This window comes from Dendrobates tinctorius, unplaced genomic scaffold (genome assembly GCF_039654945.1).
Source record: "Dendrobates tinctorius isolate UK_male_01 unplaced genomic scaffold, ASM3965494v1 ptg000250l, whole genome shotgun sequence".
Lineage (NCBI taxonomy): Eukaryota > Metazoa > Chordata > Amphibia > Anura > Dendrobatidae > Dendrobates > Dendrobates tinctorius.
In genome coordinates this window covers 34,489,801-34,506,740 of record NW_027361917.1, presented here as the reverse complement: position 1 = coordinate 34,506,740, position 16,940 = coordinate 34,489,801, and the positions used below count along the sequence as shown (strand labels likewise).

Sequence of the window (16,940 nt, the reverse complement as noted above, 5' to 3'; positions counted from 1 at the left end):
GACACATCGTGTGCAACAGTGGCAGCTGCAGATGGAGTGCTCGTACGACTGCGCTCTGTGGACGAGCTTTCGCTTCTGGAGGAGGAGGAGGAGGAGGAGGGTGGAACGCCTACAGCCAACTGTTTCCTATACCGTGGGCTAGGCAGCACTGTCCCACCACCGCTGTCCCCTGTGGACCCTGCATCCACCACATTAACCCAGTGCGCAGTGATGGACACGTAACGGCCCTGGCCATGCCGACTGGACCATGCATCAGTAGTGAGGTGCACCTTTCCGCTCACTGACTGCTTGAGTGCATGGACAATGCGGTCTTTCACATGATGGTGGAGGGCTGGGATGGCTTTGCGAGAGAAGAAGTGGCGACTGGGTAGGTCATAGCGTGGTACTGCATAGGCCATGAGTTCGTGGAAAGCTGTGCTTTCCACCAACCGAAAGGGCATCATCTCAAACGAGATTAGTTTGGCAATGTGGGCGTTCAAACCCAGTGTACGCGGATGAGAGACTGAGTACTTTCTTGACCTACTCATAGTGTCTGGGAGGGTGAGCTGGACTTGAGAGCTGCATATGGTGGAAGTAGCGGTGGACAGGGCGGACTGAGAGAGGGTTGATGATGGTGATGGAGTTGGTGTTCTTTCTGATGGCCTAGAATCAGTCTTTCGTTGATATAACAGTGGGATTCCCTGACTGCTGTGGCCTTGCAACGACACCTCAACATTTGCTGCTGTGCTAACCGGTGGGCTTACAGTGGGGGAAACAATGTAGCGTTGCTGACTACCTTCGTTGTGATCAGTTGCACATGTGGCACTTGAGGTTTGGTGTTGTGTCCACGCTTGCAAGTGCATGCTGGTTAAATGTCTAAGCATGCAACTGGTATTCAAATTTTTCAGATTTTTCCCTCGGCTAAAGGTCTTTGCGCACTTCTTACAGATAACCTTGGCCTGATCATGAGGATTTTGTTCAAAAAAGTGCCACACTGCACTCTTCCTACTTTGGCAGACATTTTGCGGCCTAGCACGCTGTGATCTTTTGACCCTCTGGACAAGCTGTCCAGCAACTCTTTTGATGTTTGGAACCTGTCTTTGGAGTGCTCCGGGCCTGCCAGATAACAGCTGTTGCGATGTCGATGTCTGCTGTGGATGCTCCTCATCTGAGCTATTGGAAGCAGCAACCTCTTCCCCCAATGGATGCCAATCTGGGTCAACAACTGGGTCATCCATCACCTCCTCTTCTATGTCATGTGCACCTTCCTCTGTGTCACCGTGTATGGTGGTATAGTGTGCGGGAAGGGGCACCTGAGTCTCATCAGGGTCAGAATCTGGCTCTGTACACTGCGAGGACAATGTAGTGCTCTGAGTGAATGTACCAGCAGAATCATCCATCAGTGGCTGTGCATCAGTGCACTCCATGTCAGATTCATCTTGGCCTGGGTAATTCACCATTTCACTTGATAATCCAGGCATGGTATGTGAAAACAGCTCCATGGAGTAATCAGTAGTATGGCCTGCGTCATCCTTCAATCTTGGTTGGGGTGAAGGACACAAGGAAAGGTGTGGTTCATGAACATGAGCCTCCAATGACGACTCAGTGCTTTTACTTTTTACAACTGAAGAAGAGGAGGCGATAGAGCTGGAGGCTGAGTCAGCAATGTAAGACAAAACTTTTTCCTGATGCTCTGGCTTTAAAACGGTTTGCCAACTCCTAGAAAACTAAGCGTTCGAGGCCTTATGTAGCCAGACGATGACGCAGGCTCAACACCTCCTGCATTCGGTCCTATTTTGCTCTTGCCACTACCATCAGATCCACCACCAACACCATCATTACCAGCTGCCAACCCCCGCCCAATTCCACGGCCTCTTCCACCAGCCTTCCTCATTTTTGGTAGAAATGTAGACAAAATCCAACAAACTATATAGTATGTAAAACAAGGTACAAGGTGTCTATAGGACAGGGGAGATTTTGAATTTCTGCACACACTTTTGGACACTGGACACTTTTGGATTGTGTGAGGCCCAATGAATATCTGAGCGCTATGTGACAGGCTCGATGGCACAACTGTGACCTAAGTGACTAGAGGATAAGGGAGATTTTGACTCTCTGCACACACTTTTGGACACTGGACACTTTTGGATTGTGTGAGGCCCAATGAATATCTGAGCACTATGAGACAGGTTCGATGGCAAAGCTGTGACCTAAGTGACTAGAGGATAAGTGAGATTTTGAATCTCTGCACACACTTTTGGACACTGGACACTTTTGGATTGTGTGAGGCCCACTGATATCTGAGCGCTATGTGACAGGCTCGATGGCACAGCTGTGACCTAAGTGACTAGAGGATAAGTGAGATTTTGAATCTCTGCACACACTTTTGGACACTGGACACTTTTGGATTGTGTGAGGCCCACTGATATCTGAGCGCTATGTGACAGGCTCGATGGCACAGCTGTGACCTAAGTGACTAGAGGATAAGTGAGATTTTGAATCTCTGCACACACTTTTGGACACTGGACACTTTTGGATTGTGTGAGGCCCACTGATATCTGAGCGCTATGTGACAGGCTCGATGGCACAGCTGTGACCTAAGTGACTAGAGGATAAGTGAGATTTTGAATCTCTGCACACACTTTTGGACACTGAACACTTTTGGATTGTGTGAGGCCCACTGATATCTGAGCGCTATGTGACAGGCTCGATGGCACAGCTGTGACCTAAGTGACTAGAGGATAAGTGAGATTTTGAATCTCTGCACACACTTTTGGACACTGGACACTTTTGGATTGTGTGAGGCCCACTGATATCTGAGCGCTATGTGACAGGCTCGATGGCACAGCTGTGACCTAAGTGACTAGAGGATAAGTGAGATTTTGAATCTCTGCACACACTTTTGGACACTGGACACTTTTGGATTGTGTGAGGCCCAATGAATATCTGAGCGCTATGTGACAGGCTCGATGGCACAGCTGTGACCTAAGTGACTAGAGGATAAGGGAGATTTTTAATCTCTGCACACACTTTTGGACACTGGACACATTTGGATTGTGTGAGGCCCAATGAATATCTGCGCACTATGAGACAGGCTCGATGGCACAGCTGTGACCTAAGTGACTAGAGGATAAGTGAGATTTTGAATCTCTGCACACACTTTTGGACACTGGACACTTTTGGATTGTGTGAGGCCCAATGAATATCTGAGCGCTATGTGACAGGCTCGATGGCACAGCTGTGACCTAAGTGACTAGAGGATAAGTGAGATTTTGAATCTCTGCACACACTTTTGGACACTGGACACTTTTGGATTGTGTGAGGCCCACTGATATCTGAGCGCTATGTGACAGGCTCGATGGCACAGCTGTGACCTAAGTGACTAGAGGATAAGTGAGATTTTGAATCTCTGCACACACTTTTGGACACTGGACACTTTTGGATTGTGTGAGGCCCACTGATATCTGAGCGCTATGTGACAGGCTCGATGGCACAGCTGTGACCTAAGTGACTAGAGGATAAGTGAGATTTTGAATCTCTGCACACACTTTTGGACACTGGACACTTTTGGATTGTGTGAGGCCCAATGAATATCTGAGCGCTATGTGACAGGCTCGATGGCACAGCTGTGACCTAAGTGACTAGAGGATAAGGGAGCTTTTGAATCTCTGCACACACTTTTGGACACTGAACACTTTTGGATTGTGTGAGGCCCAATGAATATCTGAGCACTATGAGACAGGCTCGATGGCACAGCTGTGACCTAAGTGACTAGAGGATAAGTGAGATTTTGAATCTCTGCACACACTTTTGGACACTGGACACTTTTGGATTGTGTGAGGCCCAATGAATATCTGAGCGCTATGTGACAGGCTCGATGGCACAGCTGTGACCTAAGTGACTAGAGGATAAGGGAGATTTTGAATCTCTGCACACACTTTTGGACACTGGACACTTTTGGATTGTGTGAGGCCCAATGAATATCTGAGCGCTATGTGACAGGCTCGATGGCACAGCTGTGACCAAAGTGACTAGAGGATAAGGGAGATTGGATTGCTTTTAAAAAAGCAGTTTGCGGAGCAGTGGGTAAACAGCAATGCCAGCCTGTCAGGAAGCCTTAAAAGGCAGCCCAACAACCAACACTACTGATACACCACAATATAGCCTCCCCTTGCACTGCACACACAGTGACTGGTGTGTTGTGCAGGCCAAATTGCTATCAGCAGCAGAAGCAGTTTTTTTTTCTTCTCAGCAGGACAAAAAAAAAAAATTGGGCTTGCTTTTAAAAAAGCAGTTTGAGGCCCAATGAATATCTGAGCGCTATGTGACAGGCTCGATGGCGCAGCTGTGACCAAAGTGACTAGAGGATAAGGGAGATTGGATTGCTTTTAAAAAAGCAGTTTGCGGAGCAGTGGGTAAACAGCAATGCCAGCCTGTCAGGAAGCCTTAGAAGGCAGCCCAACAACCAACACCACTGATACACCACTATATAGCCTCCCCTTGCACTTCACACACAGTGACTGGTGTGTTGTGCAGGCCAAATCGCTAGCAGCAGAAGCAGTTTTTCTGTCTTCTTCCCTGCCTAACGCTCTCCCTACAGAATCAGCAGCAACCTCTCCCTATGCTAAGATCGGCAGAAGTAAGATGGCGGTCGGCGTGCACGCCCTTTTATACCCCCTGTGACGCCCACCAAAGCAAGCCTATCACTTGCATGCCCTTCTGAAAGATGGTGGTGACCCGTGCCTATGTCATCACGTTGCCCACAGTGTCCGTGGATCCTGATTGGCTGAAAAAGAGCGCAAAACAAACTTTTGAAACGCGACTTTGGCGCGTAAGTCGCCGACCTCGTGGCCGACCTCATCCTAGGGTCGGGTTTCGTTTCATGAAACCCGACTTTGCCAAAAGTCGGCGACTTTTGAATTTTTTCGACCCGTTTCGCTCAACTCTAAAAAACACAGCAGAAAAATGCCTGTAATGCATCCTTTTTCTGCCAAAGTAGTGGATTAGGTGATATCACTTAAAGCGAAAAAGGCCTAATGCTGACATCTAGACATACAGTAGAGATGGTAAAATATGTGAAAGACAATAAAAAGAGGAGCGCAGATTTACTTTTATATAAAATGGGGCGCTGGTCAGTTTGTTCAGCACCCTCTTCATCCTCCTTTACCCTTCACTCAATTTAACAGTAGATAATGTCTCTCATTTCAGTTCACAGATTAATGATGGAGGTCCTTCCTGTCTTCTAAACCTGTCTTTTTGGAGGATATAAATATGTTCGCGGTGCTTCAGCCGTAGACTGCGATATCACCTCATCTTTCACCCTTATGATTCCATCTCCAACTTCCACTTAATGACCATATGTAGCTAAAGGCATTATAAATATCATAAGGAATGAGTCATTTACTCAGGATTCCCCTCAGTTAGCCGCAGTGTTGTACACGGCAGTATCTCACTTTCTGAGTGACTTAATGACTCCATGTGTTACAGAGTTGTCAATTCTCTGCCAGGGAATGTTTGAAGTTCCTCAGGTTGATGTCAACTGATCTTCAACAGTTTTATAAGTCAACACCGCAGTGAAGTAATTATACAGTTGAAAGTTAAAGGGTGTTCCTCATCAGAGACAACCACTTTTAAAATAAAGCCACCAAGTAGAACAGCTAGCACTGAGACCTTCACCGTGCACCCCTAGCAAACAGCTGAGGTGGGGAAACTATCAGCCATGCATCTTCTGTGCATCAGCCCCATCCCAAGGTTGTCCTTATGATGTAATAATTTTCACATAAATCTTCCTGGTTACATTTGCTAAATGAGTGAATGCTGTGGAACGGCCCACAATCAACTAACATCACAACTGTCTGCACATGAAAGAGATGCAATATATTAAAAGAGAATGTGTTATAAAAAAAATGTTTCAACAATTGAACAATAAAATGTAAAGTATGTACAGTATTAAGGCATTAATTAAAAAAAATATATATTTTTTTTTAATGGGGTGAAATATGAAAAAATAAGTTTTAAAGTCTTGATATCTTCAACATTTAAGTACTAGGGCAGGGTTGTAAAACTCATTTTCACTAAGGCCACATCAGCATTATGGTTGCCTTCAAAGGGTCACCTGAAATTGTAAGGGCTCATTCAGACGTTTGTGACATACAGTCCGAGCAAGAACTGCAATACACGCATTGGTCACTGATCTTCTGACCTGAGCATCATAGCGTCATATATTTCTATAAAGCTATCACAGTCGGGAGACCCACAGTCAGTGCATTGCGGTCCATCCTCAAGCCGTGTTGCATTAATGTCTTCAAGAGCGATGAGAATGTATAAATGTAACTACTCATTACCATATCGTTAAATAACCCGAGACACCACATCACACGTCATCCACATCTGTTGATCATGTTCTGCAAATATCATCAAACATCATCCTTAAATCAGCATGGAAGTTGTCATCAGTGATGTGTGAGCTGTGCTTAGTATTGTTTAGATTCATTACTGAAAACATCTGCATGCACAGATAACGTAGACAGAATACGGGCGGCATGAAGTTGGAGCTGTGACATCAAACCAGGGAGTATAAAGCAATAGGTGAAAATATAAAATATAACTTTTAATCAATCATTTAAAAGTACTAATTAATGTGTCACGCTGTGGAGATAAAAATAAGGCCTTAGGGAAAGTGCAGGGCATGTGTTGTTAGGGTCAGCTGTGGACTGCTCTTGTTAGGGCAGGAGTCTGGGTTTGAGCCTAATTTAGGTGTTAGGGATGTGACAGGGTATTGTCTTCCCCTACTGCATCCTCCAGTTGGACTGAACAGAGGATTCTTCCGGACTCCTGACCCATCTATCCACTGGGTGAGACTGTTCCTCTTTTATTATTCTCACCTGACTGTCAATTTTTGGTCCTTGGTGACCTTTTGGCCGAAAATTTGCATTTTTCTATATATATGCAAAAGGGTCATGGCATTCATGGGAAAGTGTTCTCAACTGTTCTAACCCATAGATGTTTTTTGTACACCCATATAGAGAATTCTTTGGGTGACCATCTACATCCCTTTATTCAGGCTTGGCCGTTTTTTCTTTTTTAAGTATAGACCTATATGCCTGATAAGCAGCTGTATGCTGCTTTTTTATCTCCACAGGGTGACACATTAATTAGTACTTTTAAATGATTGATTAAAAGTTATATTTTATATTTTCACCTATTGCTTTATATTCCATATAATATTTTTTGGTGAGACTTATGTCAGTTTGTCCTTGAAACTGTCTAGTGCTTTATCTATCAAACCAGGGAGCCATAGATGGTAAAAGTTACGATTTTAGCTCCCCTGTACTTTGTTCTCAGGCCATTATTGCTCTGAATATCTGCTAACTCCATCTGAATATGCAAATAAAGTCCGTGGAGCCTCATTTAAGAGTCTCAAACACGGGAATAGCCAGATCTTCCTCCAGGGAAGGACCCAGCCATGGGGTGGCTCCTTTCAGAAACCACCATTACCACCATATTAAGTGGCCCTTTAAGTCAATATCCAGCTCTTTACGAGTTTACAGATATGACAAGGGAAATACCAAGGCCAGGTATCCATCAGCTGCTTTGGGGTGTTGCCCCTCATCAGTGTGGAGTAGGATTCTGGCTAGGTGGGAGCAATACCTAGTAGACCAACAACACGAAACAATCACTGACCTCAGGGAGACCAGTAAAAGAAAACACTGCGGCAGCCGGCAAAGGCGCTCAATCAGTGAAATCCTAGGTGCAATGCTCCCTGGGAAATACGAATATGCAAATAAAGTCTGTGGAGCCTCATTTGGCTGCGATAATTGCATTCACCGTTGCTGCTGGCTGACTGCAATAACTGTTTTCGCTATTTGTGCTGGCTGACCTCAGTCACTGCGTTCATCATTTGTGCTGGCTGAATGAGTTCACGGCATTCCCTGTTTGTGCAGCATGACTGTGATAACTTCATTCATCATTTGTGCTGGCTGACTGAGATAACTGCATTCACTGTTTGTGCTGGCTAACTGTAATAATTGCGTTCACTATTTTTCACAGTTTTCAACTCCTGAGCCACGTCCGCTGCTCCTCCCCCGCCAGGGACTTTTGCAGTAACTCATGAGTCATTCATGGAAAATTGACCTCCTGTTTCCACATAGAGCTTAGAAGGATTCAGCTAGTCTGTTTTTAATCATGTGATATCGCAGACCTAATGGGTAGAAAGGCAAAATGAGCACTTGTAAGTGCACAGTGCAATATAATATGGTGATTTCAATATATTAAGAGGATAAATACTTTGATGGGAGGAGTGCTTCTTTAAACTGTGTACGTCAATCGGATAGGTTTTCTCCTATCCCTATTTCCACAATCCACCTGGGACGCCCTCACACCCAGGGCTGTGGAGTACTCGGTACTGGGCCCGGTGGATCTCAATGGGAGTTGTCACGGTAGCTGTGACCCGGCCAGTGGCCCTGGGCGCCCATTGTAAATGTTCAGTGTGAATGAATAAGTCGTGACGCCACCTGTGGTGTTCGGCAATGTAGATGTTAGGCCGACGCTGCAGACAGGTGCTCTGGGACAGATGGTGTGGTGCAGCAGTGATGGTATAGCCCTCCAGAGGCAGGGCTGTTGTCCCAGGGCAGAGTAGATATGGTGACTCTTAGGTGGTGTAGTGTCAGGCGCAGGGGATGTAGCGGTGCCGGGCAGGTTGACGCTGGAATAAGTGGAGGACACCAGGGCATGTAGTTCCAAAGCTTTACTCACAGTCTGTTGTACAAACAGGTGCCTGCTTCTGTGCCATGTCCTCTGGGTCTGGGACTCAGTCAACCCCCCAGGCCAGATGGAATACTCCTTTCCAACACTCCGCCAACTTGTGCCTTTCTGAACGTCTCCTCTTATAGCGCCTTTAGATTAAGTACTCCTAGTACTGAGTTACACTGGAGTTCCTCCTGTCTGATGTTCCTATGAACTCTACTTGTATGGCAGACAGCCGTAGCCTGCTTCGGGGACTCCTTGCTACTAAGTCCCGGCTCACTATCCAGTTGCTGTTGTGCCCCCAAGTCTTGTGTGGGAATAAAGTGGTCACTACTTCTATTCCTCCGGTGTCTGCTGCAGGACCATTAGTATCCATACAACCTCGGGGACCGGGCCCCGGCCTTGCGCTTAGAACTTCTAGGAAGGGTTCTCTTCTCACCCACGTCCTCTGTTCTCTTTTACTCGTCACGTTCCATACTAATCCTTTCTTTCTATGAAGAGTCAAGCTTTCAGTCTATGTTGCTCTCTCTTTCTCTTTCCTGTGCCAGCAGACCCAGATCACTGGGATCTGCTGCAGCACTTCCATCCATCTATCCCTCTCTCTAGGGATCTTCTTCTCTCTCCAACCAGCTACTGACTGACTCACTTAAACTCTTCCAGCTCCTTGAAATGTAATCTAACTCCACCCACCTCCCAGCATGTTTCGTGTTCCAAGCAGGGAGCCACCAATGGGTGCTTTGCTATACTCCAAGCAGGGAGCCTCCAAAGGTGATTTGCTACACTACTTTGTGGTGTGGGGTGCAGGTGATGGAGCGTGGTCAGGAGTCTCCACCTTACCTTGATGGTGGGGCACCACACCTCAGGAGGATGTGCAGTACCTCTGTGGCGACTGAGCCTCAGGGGCGCCACACAACAATCCTCCTTTGTGAGTATAAAAGTAAAAATAATGAAGTTTACGTATTAAGTTTGAAGTCTGTTGGATACTAAATATAACACTTTTAATTTCTGCAGTCCAAGATGAAGTATTTGAGTTCCCTCCCTTTGGAAGAGACAATCAAGATCTAGATGGACGAGCAATCACTTTGGTTACTGGATCTTCGAGGAAAATTTCAGTACGATTACAGAGGGCAACAACCAGCCAGGCAACACAAACAGATCCATTGTGGCCCGATTCTGGCTGGAGTGACACAGGCTCTCATACCTTTCCTAAGATGAAATGCAAATTTTATAGTAAGTCAACGAAGAGCAAAGGTTTTGCTAAATGGGAGAATGAAAAGACTAACATGCATCCAAATATGGATATCATGGAAGTTCAGATAATGGAGCAGCTGCAAGACCACAATGGGATAGAAACCAAGGAAGAATTGAGCAGTACTGAGGTATAACAATATATAAATCTGCATCAATATCCAAATGGAAGTTAGGGTACTGTCACACTTGGCGACGCACCAGCGATCCCGACAACGATGTGACCTGGTAGGGATCGCTGGTTCGTCGCTACGATATAACGGTCGTTGGGATCCTGTCTCTCAGACTTGTAGTATGGAGGTCGTTAATCGTTGTCACTGTCAAACACAGCGATGCATGCTGGCCAGCAGGACACCAGTGATCAAAAAATGGCCCAGGACATTCGAGCATGATCAGCGATATCGCAGCAGGGGCCAGATCGCCGCTATGTGTCACATGAAGCGAGATTGCAGGCGAGATCGCTGTTGTGTCACAAAATGACGCAACAGCGATCTCGCTATGTGAGATGGGGGCTTTAGTTAATATATCTGGCTTATCTGCCGGGATCATTAAAGGAATAATAACTCATGCAGACATCAGAGTATTGTGCAGGAGGTGCTATAGAAAGAGGCCTCTGCAGTTGCATGTTATGTAACCACAGAGACTCTGTGGGTCACTATATGGTGTTTTGCTTTGTGCCATGTTGTATCCATTTTGTCCACAATCAGAGCCATACAGAGGTACAATAGGACCCCAAACTCATCTATGGGTGCTTTATTATGGCCATGCACAACCAAGAGGATGCATGGAGCTTGTAGGGTGAGGGTCTAAAGCAAAGCTACAGTGCAAGCCACCCCATGCCACTAAATGGAAGTGATCTATCCCTACGAAAATATGTAGAAATTATTTGGATCGCATTTTATTAACTCATGGAATGGCCGAAATGTTGTTGCTTTTAAACATGCTGAGAGCAATTTATCAAGACTAGCGTTAAAAGACGTTCTTGAAATTTGTAACCTGCTGGAGTAAGATGCACCAAATTTCATTAAGAAGTGCATGCATTTTAACAAATTTGGAGCTGTACGTTCACAACAAAATTAAATTTAATTCAGAGCCAATCCACTTTTTCGGGTTATAGTATGATTTATTTGTCATATTGTGTTACACCCCACCCTCTTTTGCGAAATCTCAGCCATTTAAACTTCCAGGCACAAACAGCTTAAAAGTCACAACATTTTGAACAAACAAACACTTAAGAGACAAATTTTGAAAGCTTATTCAGACCATAGTACTAGTATAGAGGGGAGGATAAAGTCCCCCATTGTCTTTGATAATCTGCAATGTGTTTATTAACACAAGGATTATTTCAAGATGGCATCCATATTGAATGAGCTGTAGGAACCTGCAGAAAGTCTAAGGGCAGAGTCACACTGCCATAATTCTCGTGCGAGAATCGGATCGTACTGCATGGACTGGCCGGCACCTCTCCTGACCTGAGCAAGACAGCATAATGCATTACTATGTAGCTGTCAAGCTCAGGTCAGGAGAGGTGCCGGCCAGGGCAAGTTTTACGATCCGATTCTCGCACGAGAATTATGGTAGTGTGACTCCAACCTAAAAAGTCACCTATTAATAATCTTCATTAATAGATATAAATATCCTGTTTGATGTCACATTGAGCAGTTCCAGTACTGCTTGAAGGTTTGTGAACCCTTCAGTGCTTTCCATATTTCTGCATAAATTTTACCTAAAATTGCAATGAATTTTCACACAAGACCCAAAAGATAAATCTATGCTATTATTTCTAAACACTGTTTTTCGGTGATTCCTTTATTTCCGCGTTCATACTGCACCCACACACACAAATGATACACCATTTGAAAGGTTAACTTGCCCCCTTCAGCAAGAAAATAGCCAAGCCACACATCCACGATTTGATCACAAAATGAAGTTTAAACATTAATTTTCATAAACCTGCTGTAAGGAAAAATGACCTGCAGGTGGCACCACAGTACCCCAAAGCACACTACCAACACATTTGTAAACGTGCACTGCATTTTCGGTGACTACTTCGCCCCAAACACATGATACACCATTTGAAAGGTAAGCTTGCTCCCTTCAGCAAGAAAACAGCCAAACAAACTACACATTCACGATTATTTTATCACTAAATATAGTTTAAATATTCATTTTCATAAACCTGCAGAAAGACACAATGAGCTGCAGGTGGCACCTCAACCAGAAAACATTTTTTGGCCTCCACTTATCAAAACCATTTATTGCATTGCCAATCTACATATAAGTACCTGTCTGTATTCATCATCTCATGAAATACATTTACATTTGACCAGCTTGCTTTTTCTGAAAATGCCTGCGCCCCGACGACCAATGTGTGAAAATTTTGCACAAGCCAAGCTAGTAGAACTAAATAAAACAAATGAGTTATAAATATCAGCCTTTCTAAATTTAAATGAGGAAAATAATTCAATATAACATATCTGTGAGTGATAAAAGGGTGTAAACTTTTTCTTTCAGTATTGGGTGTGACCTGCTTGTGCAGGAATAATTTCACCTATTCCTAATTATTGATTTGTCCTGCACAATGGCTTGGAGGAATTCTACTACTGTACATTCCTCCCTACAAAACAGCTTCAACTCTGTTCTGCTGGTGGGTTTTCTCCCATGAACTTCTCCCTTCAGGTCCTTCCACGTTTCTATAGGATTAAGGTCAGGGATTTGATGTGTTCAATACAAAACTTTAACTTCCTTCTTCTTTAACTATATGTTTTTGCATAACAACACATGTGCTTTGGGTGGTTTTCTTGTTGCATGACCCCGATGATCTCATGGATAGATGGCCTGACATTCTTCTTTGCTGGTATTATTCAGTATTCTTTGTTCAATTATAAGGGTTCTCCAATTTCTTAAATGAATACAATACATTTAAGTGTTACTAATTTTACTAAATACCCTTAAATACCTTGATTTAGCAAAAAAGGTCATTTTTTTAGTGAACTGTCAGGAATTTAAATATGTCAGCTGCCATAGCAGTTTCCAAGCCTTCCCAGATGTGACATAGTAGGATGGGTTGCGTAAAGATAAAGACATCTGCTTGAGACAGACCTTGGATAAGAGCAGGTCCTTCAGGTATCATGAACTCACATTTCTCTGTTCACTGCACCTGACAGGACAGGACCAGCGGAGGACCAGCAGAGCAACTATCTCAGAAGAAGATAATCTTTCTCTGCCTGACTGAGAACATTTATCTCAGTCTTTCTGACAGGCTTATTGGAGGACAGGAGGAGGGAGCTGCAGGAAAAAAAACTATCCAAACTGTATAGGGTCAGCCCAAGCATTTCTGTTCGGTATGTGACAGAATCCTCAAGGTATTGTGAGTATCCTGAGTGAAAATCCGAAGACAGTCCACTAAATAAAGATGACCTTTGCAAAATAAAGATATTTAGTAAAATTTGTAACATTTAAATGTATTTTATTTATTTTATTCAAGTTCTGAGAGAACCTCTTTAATAATGGCAAGCTATCCTGACCCACGTGCAGCAAAACAGGCCCAAACAATGATATGCCACCACTATATTTCAAAGATGTTATGAGGTTTTTATGCTGTAATATAGTGTTTTTCTTTCTCCAAGTATAAACCAAATATCCCTATGTAGGCTAATCCATCCACAAAATATTGTGCCTTTTGGCTTTTTCAGGTGATCATTAGCAAACTATAGACAGACAGCAATGTTCTTTTTGGAGAGCAGTGAGTTTCTGATTGCAATCCTGACATGAACAGCCTTGTTGTTCAAGGTTGATGATGGAATTATGTGACACAGGCCTTTTGTTGCTTAGAGGTTACATTGGGCTCCTTTGTTAGCTTGTGAACTATTATATGCTCTGCTCTTGGAGTGATATTTGATAGGTGACCATTCCTGGGAACGGTATTATTGATTTCCTCCGTTTCTACACAATCTCTGTGAATGTGGATTGTTAGAGTCAAATCTCTTTAAATATAGTTTTGTAACCTTTTTACTTCTGATGAGAATCAACAACTGTTCTTGTGAGGAAAAAAAGTGCGTTTTATAATCTGAAAAATACAGTAAATTTATGCAGAAATATAAAAAATTCTGAAACGTTTCACCAACTGTTAAGCACTATTGTACAGAACCACATCTAAGAGTAGCTCTACACATCAAAATTCTCAACAGTTCCCATCCCAAAACACCGAATAATTTAGTTAGAGGTCGATAAAAAAAAGTGATTTCTCTGTTTTAATTTATTGTGAAAAGAAAAGGGGGAGACAGGGCACTTCCAATGCGTAGGTCTGTACGGAAAGTAGATGAGTGCACAGCAAGTGTTAGGCTCACCTGATAGGGTTGTGAGAGTCACAACACCTATAATCGCATAAAACAGCTGCAGCAGTCTGCACGAGGTCCAAGGACTTGGTACAAAGAGAAGGCTGGTAGTGCAATAAGAGACTGCGCTGCTGTGGTAGAATCCAAGGTATCTTTATTGCCAACGCAATGTAAATAGCTAAAACTAGTCTCAAATATCTTTTTTAATTTTTACAAATTTTTATGCATTTTTTTTTTTTCACCGATGAATTTTTTTTTTTTAATTTTTTGTATTTTTTAAAAAGAATTTTTTTTTTTTTTTTTTTTTTTTTTATTATGTCTTGACACTCAATTTTTAACCATTTTTATATCACCTGTTCCAGAGAGTTTCTTCTTGTTGTTGTTCTCTTTTCTCCACCTAGAAAAAAGATATTTGAGACTAGTTTTAGCTATTTACACATGATTTTAACCATTTTCTCCACATGTAGCATAGTGGACTAATACCATGAGTTATATCCTCTGAGGCAAGTTCTAATCCACCCCAGGACTCGAGAGCCATTTTTTAATCTTTTACCTCGTGTTCCCCCCCGTGTCTTTTTATTTTTTAATCACGTTTTTTATACCAACACTCTTTTTATGGCATTTTAAACATTGTTTTTAATATGGTTGTAATAAAGTTTTATTGTTTTGTATGATTCATGTATATGTATCCATGCTGATGTGTCACCTCACTATTCTTGGCGCCTCCCCCTTTTTTTTTTTTTTTTTTTTTTTTTTATGTGTATATATACCCCTGCAATGAACTTCTGTAACATGCCCTGATGAAGTGAGCTGGGACTGGCTCAGGAAACGCGTTGGCAATAAAGATACCTTGAATTCTACCACAGCAGCACAGTCTCTTATTGCACTACCAGCCTTCTCTTTGTTTTAAATTATTGAAATTTGAGTCCTACAGTATCTCCTTTTCATATTAATGTCATACTATACTATGTTTTATCATGATTACATTCTATATGTTCACAGGACCGTTGAATCTATGGTTTATTGTAAAGACAAAAGAAACTGGAACTGGCAAAGAACTGAAATTCCTTTACAGGGGCATAAAAGTGGCCCGGACTATGAGAAGCAAGTCCTAGAACAGATGTTTGGTGAAATGCACTATTGGACTCCATGAGTTACAAATTAACTTTTCTCACTGAAAAATGAAGTATGGCAACAGTTGGAAGGAAGGCATAAACAACTACTTGACTTTTACAATTGACCATAGTGACTTGTACAGTTGGTCACTTTGAGTGTTTGAGGCTGGTTTCACATTTGCGTTTTTTAGCGCTGGAAAAAAACGCACACCTGCGCATGCGTTTTTTCCCCTATATTTAACATGGGTGCGCATACCTGCGCGCTGGTAAGCGCATGTATGCGATTTTCATGCGCTGCGTTTTTTTGGGGTGTGCGTTGGGATTTTCCAGACGCAGCATGTTGCATTTTTTGGCCCTGCAAAAAAGCGCATGCGCACATATGCGCACGTTTTGCGCTAAAAATGGCCATTATAGCCTATGGATGCGCATATGTGCGCACTGGCATGCTCATGTATGCGTTTTTTTGCATATGCATTTTTTTTTTAAACCATGGAATTTAGGGGTTTGGGTTAGAGTTAGGGTTAGTTAAGGGGGTTTAGGGTTAGGGTTATGGTCAGGGTCAGGGTTAGGGTTGGGGTTTGGGTCAGGGTTAGGGTTAAGTATGGTTTTGTTAAGGATTAGGGTCATCGTTAGGGTCAGGATTAGGGTTAAGTATGGTTTTGTTAAGGGTTAGGGTCAGGGTTAGGGTTAGGGTTAGGGTCAGGGTTAGGGTTAGGGTTAGGGTTAGGGTCAGGGTTAGGGTCAGGATTAGGGTTAAGTATGGTTTTGTTAAGGATTAGGGTCAGGGTTAGGGTCAGGATTAGGGTTAAGTATGGTTTTGTTAAGGGTTAGGGTTAGGGTTAGGGTTAGGGTCAGGGTTAGGGTTAGGGTTAGGGTCATGGTTAGGGTTAGGGTCAGGGTTAGGGTTAAGTATGGTTTTGTTAAGGATTAGGGTCAGGGTTAGGGTCAGGATTAGGGTTAAGTATGGTTTTGTTAAGGATTAGGGTCAGGGTTAGGGTCAGGATTAGGGTTAAGTATGGTTTTGTTAAGGGTTAGGGTCAGGGTTAGGGTTAGGGTTAGGGTTAGGGTCAGGGTTAGGGTTAGGGTTAGGGTCAGGGTTAGGGTTAGGGTCAGGGTTAGGGTTAAGTATGGTTTTGTTAAGGATTAGGGTCAGGGTTAGGGTCAGGATTAGGGTTAAGTATGGTTTTGTTAAGGGTTAGGGTCAGGGTTAGGGTTAGGGTCAGGGTTAGGGTCAGGATTAGGGTTAAGTATGGTTTGGTTAAGGGTTAGGGTCAGGGTTAGGGTTAGGGTTAGGGTTAGGGTCAGGGTTAGGGTTAAGTATGGTTTTGTTAAGGGTTAGGGTCAGGGTTAGGGTTAGGGTTAGGGTCAGGGTCAGGGTTAGGGTTAGGGTTAGGGTTAGGGTCAGGGTTAGGGTTAGGGTTAGGGTTAGTTAGGGTTTAGGGTTTGGGTTAGGGTTAAGTATGATTTGGTTAAGGGTTAGGGTCAGGGTTAGGGTTAGGGTTAGGGTCAGGGTTAG

At 43.5% G+C, this 16,940-nt stretch overlaps 1 protein-coding gene across 2 annotated transcripts in view; it reads left to right on the top strand.

The window, feature by feature from the left end:
- RASGRP3 (RAS guanyl releasing protein 3) overlaps window positions 1-15,984 on the top strand; it is a 301,226-nt gene extending 285,242 nt beyond the window's left edge. For both annotated transcript variants that reach the window (XM_073557604.1, XM_073557603.1), the window contains 2 exons: window positions 9,736-10,103; window positions 15,312-15,984. In XM_073557604.1, the coding sequence (XP_073413705.1) occupies window positions 9,736-10,103; window positions 15,312-15,320 (377 nt within the window). In that variant the 3' untranslated portion in view covers window positions 15,321-15,984. The remainder of the gene's footprint in view (window positions 1-9,735; window positions 10,104-15,311) is intronic.
- Window positions 15,985-16,940: the final 956 nt, after the last annotated feature.